At 34.4% G+C, this 11,549-nt stretch overlaps 1 protein-coding gene across 1 annotated transcript; it reads right to left on the reverse strand.

Annotated features, from left to right (window-relative positions):
- Positions 1-2,759: 2,759 nt before the first annotated feature.
- LOC133288280 (hydroquinone glucosyltransferase-like) lies at positions 2,760-4,181 on the reverse strand. Its single transcript, XM_061486038.1, has one exon. It carries the CDS (start codon positions 4,179-4,181, stop codon positions 2,760-2,762), a length of 1,422 nt encoding a protein of 473 aa, XP_061342022.1.
- Positions 4,182-11,549: the final 7,368 nt, after the last annotated feature.

Genomic DNA, 11,549 nt, shown 5'->3' on the forward strand with positions numbered 1-11,549 from the left:
CAAAAAAGTAAAAGTGTGGGTCACACCTCTTTGTGAGAGTAAAATGACATAAGTTATGTCATTTAAAAAGGATAAACATTTTTTCTTTATTATTATTTTTATTTTTATTTTAACGTTTTATTTATTCATTTTGGGTTCTAATTAAACGTTGTTTAAGGGAAAAGTTTCATAAGAAATATAAATTGGAAATTACTTTAGAGACAAGTGAAAAAGAAATAGAGTTTCTAGTAGGTTAGTTGACGTCAGAGAATTGAGCAAGTGGCGATGAGAAAATGTATTCGATCTATCCTGATACTTTTATTGGGAGGAATTTAAAGTCTTAATCTCGGAACCTGCCCCAAATCGGACTAGTCGCGAACGATGAACCAATTGGAATATTTCAAAAAAACAAAAATCTCTTGCAATGGAGGATAATGTTCATGGTGAATTTTAATTTGACCTTAATGAGATTACTTTTGAAATAAATGAAGAAGAAAAAGAAAAATATAGAGATCCGGAAGAAGATGAAGATGACAAATATGAAGTTAGAGATGAATGTGCATATTGTTTTGATCTCGGAACAATGATCAAAATGTCACTGTTCACTGACTTTTTTACCTAAATGTCACGCAAACAGTGTTGTTTTCCAATATGTCACGCGGGCAAGTTGGCTACAGTGCCCAGCGAACTTGGTTTGCTGATGTGGCACGTTTCTGGTGGACAACAAGTTCGCTACTCCCAATAACGAACTATGTTGCAATAAATGCTGACACATTGGAGAAGTTCGCTGCCACATGCAGCGAACTATGTATGCAACGTGTCTGACATGCACCAAGTTCGCTGAAGGTTCAAGCGAACTAGGTGCCACGTGGCACACTCAGAATTACAGTATCAATCACAATAAAACACATAAAATGAAGAAAAATGGCATTTTAATTAATGTGTCAATCAAAATTAATGTGCCAATTAGCAATCACAATTAATGTGTCAATCACAACTAGCGTACAAATAGAATTAACTTTTGATTGTACCAATCACAATTAATGTACCAATCACCAATGACTTCGGAGGGTAATAATTTTTGATTCGGAAATCCAAATCAAATTTTTTTATTTTATTTCATATAACTTTTCGAGATCTACCCAATGATACCTCATTTGATATATTTTATCTCTCACAAATATCGTTTGAATTTGTAACAATGATATCACAAACAATTAATGTACCGATCAAAATTAATTGTGATTGATACATTAGTTGTGATTGGTTTAATTGTGATCAAAATTAATTGTGAATGGTGATTGATATATTAATTGTGATTGGTGATTGGTACATTAATTGTGATCAAAATTAATTGTGAATGGTGATTGATATATTAATTGTGATTGGTGATTGGTACATTAATTGTGATTAATACATTAATAACAATTAATTGTCATTTTCCTTCTTTTTCTGTTTTTTATTGTGATTGGAACATTAATTCTGATCGGGCAATGAGATTGTGCCACCTAGCACACCAAGTTCGCTACCCCTGCTAGCGAACTTCGTCCAGTCAGCTTTTTCTGCAAAAGTGTGTTACGAAATCATTGGTTACTAAGTTCGCTACCAGTCGTAGCGAACTTGGACACGTGGCAGTCAACTTTTCCTGCCAAAATGTGTCACATGTAACGAAATCATTGGCTACCAAGTTTGCTGGGCACTGTAGCGAACTTGCCCGCATGGCATATCGAAAAATTACATTGTTGACGTGGCATTTAGGTAAATAAGTTATGGAACAGTGGCACTTTGATGACTGTTCCTTTGATCTCCACCTGCACATTCATCATGACCTTCTTTGCTATCTCCATGTTCTTTTTCATCATCTTTTTATGTAGGATCACATTAAGGTCAAATTAAAAAATCATTGCATCTCCATATCATTAGTATTATTCTCTGTAGCTAAAAACTCTATTCCTAATTCATTTGTCTCCGTAGGAAAAAGGCTCCAATTTATGTTTCTTTCCAAGAGAAGATTCAACATCATTTTTCTCTAAATTTAAATTATTGATCTACTTCTCACTCTACTAGCAAGTTCTACTGCAGTTTTATTAGCAGCTATATTAGAAAAGTATGTCTCTCTCTTTATCCTTTGTTTTAAGTTATAAATTGCATTATTTATTTTATATTTACAATATCGTCAATAAACAAAGTATATCAACTACTTAATTAGTTTCCTTATTTTCATACTCTAGAGTATGAGTATAATATCTCATTTGAGTCGAGATTGTCCCCTTAGCAACCCTTAATGACATCTATAGATATCTAATCAAATCATGTGTCCTTAAGAAACAAATAGCTTGAGCCTTTTTTCTTCCATCTTCTATTTCTGCAAAGCTCTATATATAGTCTATAGGCAATCTAGGTTTATGACTAATTTTTAAGAACTGAAATGGATCTACACTGTGTTGAATCTTGATATCAAAATATAATCTAGGCAATTGGTACAAGCACAATATATAAATATAAAATAATGTGAAGTTTTCAAAAATTATAGCTATAAATTCATACTAATACATCCTAAATAGTTAATCAATATCTAAGTTTTTCTTTTACATAAGATAGTTATTTTATGTTGTAGAGAGAAAATGAATGAGTCTCACCATTGCATAAAAAAAAAATATGATGTGCGAAAATCAAAGTGAGATAATATGAGAGAAATTATCTCATGTGAAAAGGAGAGTAATATTTCCCTACAAAATATGCATGTTTTCCAACTAAGACTTTCTGGGTAGCTGGCATCATCAATTTTTTGATGATCTTCCCATGCTTTTCCATTTGAGTGCCAACTGAGATAGGGTCTTTGTCGATGACCCATCTTCCATTATGGCACAAGCAGCTAAGTTTTGTTGTTCTTTCATTCTTCTACGAATTTCTTCACCCTCTAAACCCTCCATGAGATTCTTTATGAGACAAGCAATTTCCTCCTTCACCACTACACCATTGCTATTAATTTTGGGCCTCACGGAAACTTTCAAGCCTTCAGTAACCATAACAGCATTGGTTCTTTGTTCAGCAAATAGTGGCCAGGCTATCATTGGCACTCCGTGCAAAATACTCTCTAGAATTGAATTCCAACCACAATGAGTTAAGAATGCACCAACTGAATTGTGAGCAAGGATCTCAATTTGTGGTGCCCAACCAGACATAACCAAACCCTTACCTTTTGTTCTATGTAAGAATCCTGAAGGTAAGAAATGTAAAGGGTCCACCCAATCATCACTTAGGTAAGTAGCACTTGCACTATCATTTGGTGCTCTCAAATTAACCCATAAAAATTTATGGTTACTCAATTCCAATCCCATAGCAAGCTCATTAATTTGCTCTTGTGAAAGTGTGCCTCCACTTCCAAAGGAAATATAGAGAACTGAGTTAGGTGGCTGGTTATCCAACCATATTAAACATTCCCAACTACTTTTCTTAATACTGGACCCTTTTTGTGTAATGGGTCCAATTGGATACACAAGAGTGCTACCACTAGCTTCTTGGGATGCTCTTAATGCTCCTTCTTCCATTTCTATGAAGCTATTGATTAAGATTCCATCAGCTAGAAGAAATTTTTGGCATCGGTTAAGAAACAACTTGTATGTTAAACTTGACCGATCCTGAAAACTGTTTGGAAGATCTATGCCATGAATAGATATGCAACCTGGAATCTCTATTGGTTTGGGATGAGCTTTGTACTCACAACAAACTGTTTCGTCAAGTTTTGAAGAATATAGGCAGAGTGATAGCAACATGGTTGAACAAGGAAAGTATATGTAGGATAAGATGTTCAATTCCTTACCAAATTCTAGTGCTTCATGTGCGAAAGCATCAACAATCAAAGCAACAATACTGGATGAGGAGCTAGTGCTATGTAGTGACCTCAAAGCTTCACGTATAGATGGCATAGAGCGAGAAACTGCAAGTTGAAGTTGAGATTCAAGTGAAACACTATTCCTTAGATCATCAAAGTTTACCGGGGGAAGGAAAATGCAATCTATGCTTTGAGGGAGGGTATCAAAGAAGGGTTTGGAGGAAATGGTAGATGAACTAAGTGTGGGAAGGAAGCATGTGACATGAAAGTGGTGAAGATGAACGAGTCGCTTTGCAAACTCAAGAATTGAAACTTGGTGGCTAAAGGCAGGGATGGAGACAAGGGCTATGTGAGTTCTTGCTTCCATGGGAACTTAGGAAGTAGCAACCTCAAACAACAATGGCAATGGATGGAACAGAAATATTGGAAAACTCAAATGTAGGAGTTTCCAAATGGACTATTTTTTTTATCAAAAAATAAAAAGTACTACTTTTTTGGTGAAAAGAAGGTACTATTTTTGCCTTCTCGAAATCTGACACAACATTTATTATTATTAAATTGAATTGGAGTACTAGAATTGAGTGCATTTTTTTTTTATTTGGAATAACAAGCTCTCATAAAAAAAAATTCTTAATTGGACAAGTGGCTACAGCTCGAAAATCAACGTAACCATGATAGAGAAAGTAGTTTTTTTTTTTTTCTTTGTTATCGATTTGTTTGAAGTCATAAACTAATATTTTTAATAATAACAGGTTATTAATACAAGAGAAATCTTTTTGTTATATTGACGTAGATAAATTATCTTATGTTAATGAAATATAATAAGAGAGACCTATAAATAATTGGAGAAAAAAAATAAAAATGAGACCCACACCTTTGTTATGTGTGTATAGAAAAATGAATTATCTCATTATAAATGAGATAAATATAACCCTTAATACAAACATTTAACCTGTTTCTAAAAATTATTTATCATAACTATCATTTCCTATTATTTATAATAATATTTATAATTTTAAAATTTTATTTTTCTCCCTATTATAAAAAATCTAGAGTTGGTTACTTATTGGGACATGAATATTTAAGTTTAACTAGTGGTATTGAGTTTGCGTCCCAATAATACAATTATGTTAAAACTTAATACAGAGAACTTTGTCACTAATATGTTCTTATCGAGAGTGAATTTTCTCATGTGAAAAAGTGGTTATGTGTTTATGTTATTTGATCACAATCATTTATTTAAAATTTATATATTTTTCTCTTTCTTATCTCATCACCAATGAGTACCAGTCATGATCAAATAACATCACGACCACATGACCACTTTTTCACATGAGATGATCCAGTTCTGTTGTTTTTCGGTTCAAATGACAGTAGTCGAGTACTTAATAAATCATTAGATAATATCCCTAAATAATAATAATAATAAAATAAATACAAAATAAGTATTTAATGTATTAAATACTTTAAAAAAATATTTTTTCTCTTTAATATATTTCAATCTTAAATTTATAAATTGTACTTTAAGAATATTTCTCAATTTATTTTAATAAATCCGATACTGTATATTTTTAATGTGTATGTTTAAGAATATGATAACATTTATTATTATTTTAATTATTCAATGAAAAACTTTGAATAATTATTTATTTTAATCTTTAAATATTTATTTTTTCATTTAATAATTATTCCTCGTATCACTCGCAACACACATACTACACTTTTCTTTCCTTTCTTTTATTTTCATGCCCGTGTTTCATTTTTTTTATTAAGATAAATTTTGGTGGATTTCTTACACCTTCAGATCTAACACCTACTTGTATATATGGCTGGCAAGAAAGGTTGAACCCGCAGGGCTGGCCCGTCCCGCCTGTCAAATGGGGTGGGGTGGGCTGAGTTTTTCACCCCACCAGCCCGCCTAACCCACCCCGCCAAGCTCGCCAGCCCACCAAGATCAGCCCGCCAAGCCCCCCCTTTTTTTTAGGTTATCCAATTGTTATGTAGCTCTAGGGTTGGCTTGTAACCCGCCAAAAATAAGCCGGGTTGGGTTGACCAAAATGAGCTGCCAACCCGAGCTAACCCGGCTCGTTTCAACCCGTGAAAAAACGAGCCAACCCGCGGGTAAAACAAGCCAGCTCGCGGGTTGAGTTTTTTTTATAAAAAAATACAATATATACAAAAATGGACAAAACTCACACATGTTGTCATCATTTTTTTTCTTCCTTCTATAAACCTAAGTCCCTAATCTTCTCACATCCCTGCCATTTTTATATTGTTAGGATGTGCTGGTTCTGTTTGGATCAAATATCTTACTCACTTGATAGCAAGTGGTTCTGATTGTTTCTTGATATTGATGCAAATTTGTTGTGAAGAAAATTCAAAACTAAAATATTTTGCTTTTATTTCTCATTTTGTAACCTTTTGTTTAAGCTAATGGAAGCCACATAGCTGGTGCATTAATACTACATGGTCATTTAAATAGGCTAAAAACGAGCCAACCCACGAGCAATTTTGAGACAACCCGCGAGCCAATTTTTGAGCCAACTCGCGAGCTATTTTTTCAACCCAACCCACGAGCCATATTTTTTAGCCAACCTTTACCCGACTCGGGTCGGGTTGGGTTGAGTTTTCTGACTCGTTCTTTTTTTCGAGCCAACCCTAACCCGGCTCGTTTTTTTGGGGTTGAATGCGGGTTGGGTCAGGTCGAGCTGGGTTGACCCGTTTTGCCAACCCTATATAGCTCCATGCCTTAGATATCTCTGCATGCAAGTGGCTTTTTCGAATTGTTGTGGACTCCTCCTACAAAACTTTTTTTTGGTATCCTAAAAAATAAAAATAATAATAATTCTAAAAATAAAATTGTTTTGAAACATGAACTTGTTTCAAACCAATTTAGCAAAAAAAAATTGATTCAAAATAAATAAAATAATTCTATTCTTTGAAACAAACTGATTTAAACCAATTCAATTCAGTTAAAAAATATGATTCAAATCAAATATTTTCCACCCCTATTTGTGTTACAACGGTGACTTAGTGCTTCTAGTAAAGATGAATTTACTTGTTCGATCTTTTTAGACAGTTTTAAAACATTATTGGACTAAAAATCAGCGATGTTATTAAAGCCACCTGTGCGCATACAAACATTTTTTGGCTGCATGCCTATCATCTGTGCACAATGATTTGTTAGTATCTACAACTATCTCCTCCATCGACATTATTAATATTCAGATCCTACGTCAACTTTTGATTCTCAAGCATACAAATATGATATGATGTTAGGTTTAAAATTTCTCAAATAGGAACTTAAATTGCTATGTCTTGTGCTAACCACAATAGTATATATATCAAATATGATTCTTTTATGACTCTGTTTTACCCAGATATGATTTTATTTTATTTTTATTATATTTGGATTGAAAGATGTATATTTATATGCAGATTATTAAACACTGGTCTTCTTGGTTTCATATGCACATTAGGATTTTATGCAGATTTTTTTTATGCTTTTATGCAAAAAAATTTATGTGCTTTTATGTAGAATTTAATTTTTTGTATTTTTTTTTTATGTTTTTTTTGTATTTTAGGCGGGTTGGCCCGTAGCCCGTCAGCCCACTCGTAAAACGGGCTGGGTTGCTCAATTCAACCCATTTTGTCAAAACGGGCCGAGGCGGGCCAGCCTATTTTGAGTGGGCCAGTGGCAGGCCGGGGCGGGCTGGCCCATATTGCCAACCCTACTTGTATACCTCCTTTGCACAAACATAGAAGGTACCTTTGTGCTTTTCCTCTATTATACTCTTGAGCTCGATCGGGATCACCTACAATACACTTACTCGTCAGAACCTTCCCATTTGCTTCGTAATTTGTTGGGTTGCATCTATATTCTATATGTGATTCTCAATCGGTCAATACAACAAACTATCTTTCTTTTTTGTTGAACATCCACTCCCTCCACCTATTTTAGTTCAAATTATACATATTCTGGTACTAATTTTAGGAATCGATTACCATGAACAAGGTAATCGATTACATGCACAGGGTAATCGATTACCACGCGGATAGAACATGAAAACTGTAGATTTTTCTGCATAATCTGTGAGTTCCATGGCTTCCAAGGGTGTCAAACAGAAGTTCAAACCACATGCTTAAACATTACTATATCATATTTTACATGGTTCATTAAGATTTTCACTTTTTACTTCACAAACTAACTCATTTTCAAGAAACTACAAGGGGACTGGTTTGTAGTTACCTATAGACCTTTGAAAATAGAAAAATGGGTAAGCTTTGAGGACTTTGAAGGTGCTCCAAGCTACTGACTTGGTGGTGCACGAGAATCCCACTCCAAGGTAGGTTCTTTCTTCACAAAGTTTGGATCCTGGAGCTTCCTAGAGTGTATTAATGGTTCACACTCTAAGAACACAAATGGTCAACCCTCCCACTTATGAAAATAGTAACACAAACTCTCAAGACATGATTTTTTCCTCACAAGACTCAAGTTTTACAAGGAGTGGTGATGGTTCAATGGCATAAGATTGGAGAAATGTGGTGAAAGCACTACAAAAAAAAATGTCATTTAGCCACGGCTAAAATCGTGGCTAACATACACGAAAACTGTGGCTAATGAATGTTACCACGACTTCTTCAAACGTAGTTAACTGCGGCGTTGTATTATTTTACCCACGTCTTTTTGTTTACTTAGCTACTGCTTTAGTTCCATGGTAACAATAATTTAGCCTCAGTTATGGTTTTATTTAACCACTGTTTAACCGTGGCTAATTTAATGGTATTTTTAAAAAAAAAATTGATAGCCACAGAATGTTGTATTCACACCTCCACAGTATTAAATAGTTCATATAATACTTTACAAAAAAGAAAAAGATTATATAATCAAGAAATAAGAAAAATAATAAGTCAAAAGCACTGAGAATACAATATGTTATAGACACCTCATTAAGCCCCCTCCCAACACAAAAAAAAGTACATCATATTTAGAAGCCACATAATGAACTTGAGCTACAAATTATAATATTGAGAAAATAACATTCCAAAACGAATAGAACCTATATTTACATGCTTCAAGGGCCACTTCATCGTTCGTGTCTTTGTTGACTTGTAACAAGTATTCAATCACATTCCTTAGATATGGTTGCACTGCAATTAGCAATTGCATCAAACAAGAGGGAGCTAATATAATAAAAAAGGTTAATTTTAAAGAAAGAAAATAGGAAAGACCCTCTCTTTATTGTTGTTTGTTCTCTTTTCGAGCCCCTACACAAATGAGGAAAGTGAATGTTTGGGAAAGATTTTTGGTGGAAGACAAGACTGGATATTTATCATCATAATTTAGAAAATCTTTGGTATGCATCATAATGGGTAGAGGAATACCAATTCGAGAAACTCTGTGTCTCTAAGATGTGGTACATAAAATCAAGAGACTTCAAACATTAACTTTAAATATAATTCACATTAAATTTTCCCAAAATATATTGATAAGGTGAAACCCAAATTAGACAAGCTAAATAGTAAGAGTATAATACTTTGATGTCTGTGTCTGTCTATGCGGTGAGAATTGGAGCTGGAATTCAATAAGGAACTAATGAAAGAGGTGTCATAAGATCATAGAACCAATTGCTCCTAAGTCCTCCTGCTATTGAGTAAAGCACAAATTGGTAACTCAAAATGTGACTCATCATCATAAGATTATAGAATCATGCAAGAGGAAGGGAAAAAATCTGAATAAGATAAAATATAGAAGTGAAAATCACCCCTTCCCACTTTCCAAAAACAAGACCTTCCAGTAATTATCCAAATTCCTAGGACGCAGAAAACATGAGACTGGTCGCACAAATCACAGAGAATCGGTAATAGAAGACAATTAATTAAGAAACCTGAGTGAGCAATGCCAGCTATTCAATGCCAAAGGATCTAGTGGCAACGAGGGTGTCAAGGGCTAGATCAACGGCTGAGGTGCAATGCGTGTGCCAGCAACCTCTCTCACCACAATTAGGCCTTGGTTCGTGTACAAAGCTCAAGTTTTTAAAAAGGGAGGAAGGTGGCAACCTTGGGATCAGAAAAATTGACCTAGGGTTTAGTACAACGACTATTTATATAAGTGTGCCCACTAATCAATAATATTAGTTCTAATAGCTTCAGTAATCATTTTTCTAACAAAATTAATATTCCGAACCTAGACATTTTTCTAACAATTATCATATTTTTATTATAATTTTAAAAACACTTTATCGGTGCGCGTTTTATACATAGCCGGTGTAACACCCCGTGTGCACCCAGCATATTGAACATATAAATGGTAATAGCGCAGCTCAATAAATGCGGAAGCTAACTTTTTCCAATTATGAAACTTAACATATTAGCCAAGTAGATTATTTATTCCCTTTTGAAAATATCGTCTGTATGTGCAATAAGTAACTACACTAAATATCCTCATAATATAAATAAGTATCATGTCATGGAACTACAACACGTAGACCATACAATATCCTGATACAAATTATATAGCTCAAGTCTGAATCAAAAATAGCTTATACGAATGTGGCATGGACAACTCTCATGCTCTCCAAATAAACAACAAAATCATCATGTCCCAAGTATAATAGCTTTATAATAACAGGGCATAATTATATCCTAACATAACAGTCAAAGCATGCAACATATCAGCTCAACTCCGGCCTCCTGCTGCTAGAGATCTCAACCTCGGGAACACCTGTAATTGAAAATGTGCCCCACACAGGGTGATATTTCTAACAAGAAATCTCAGTAAGACAAGGGGTCCTCAAGGACTCTTTCGCCCCAAGCTCACTTACAAGTATGTAATAAGTTCAAAAAGGTAAGTTCAATGCATGATCATGTTGAAGCAGTATCATGATGACAATATATCTAAATACTCCAAAAGTCATGTACTACAGTTCATATCTCATGTGATGTATGCAAGTGAGGTTCAACTGGCCAGGAAACAAGATAGAATTTACACACGTCTGCGACCTATATAAACATAAGGGTCGCAACCTTATGCCTTACACACCAGGGTCGCAGCCTGATTGTGTAAGTAATCAACATCACATCCATACATTACATCTACAGGCATATCCACATATCTCAGACGTATATCAATGCATATATCATTTTAATAAAGGCATACCATGCACATAAAGAACCCTCCCATGGAGGTCGGTGGAACAAGCAACAGATCAATCCGAGGACCAGAAGCTTACCTGTCAAGCTAAACCCTCTCTCACGACTCAATGTCCAAAGGTTCACAAGTCATAACAGTGTCCAACAAGGTCACAGATCTGTTTTCATAACATTCATACTATCAACAAACATATCATAGTTTTTCAGATTTAAAAGGAACATTATTTCTTTTTCGTTTCGCTTACTGCAGGCTCTTTCCGAAGCCACAAACACTAAACTGTCTTTACCATTTTCAAGACTGAAATTTCATCTATCTACCAAATATCCTAAGATATTACTATGTTAAACTAGACATCTTAAGCTTTCTAACAATATACTTTATGTCTCAATCAGAGTTGTATAACTCCGGTTATGTTTTTCGGAAAGTGACTGCGGAAAACTGAATTTCCAACAACCAAGTCGTAACTTCAAACTAATAATGAGATCAATTAACTTATCCAATGACTATGAAATTTTACAGGATTGTATCACTATTTGTTATCTTCTCATAGGTCCAAACCACACTAATTTGGAGCTCTATAGC

This window comes from Gastrolobium bilobum, unplaced genomic scaffold (assembly GCF_033153095.1).
Source record: "Gastrolobium bilobum isolate Gb01-03AN ecotype WA unplaced genomic scaffold, APGP_CSIRO_Gbil_v1 utg10101, whole genome shotgun sequence".
In the NCBI taxonomy this organism is placed as follows: domain Eukaryota; kingdom Viridiplantae; phylum Streptophyta; class Magnoliopsida; order Fabales; family Fabaceae; genus Gastrolobium; species Gastrolobium bilobum.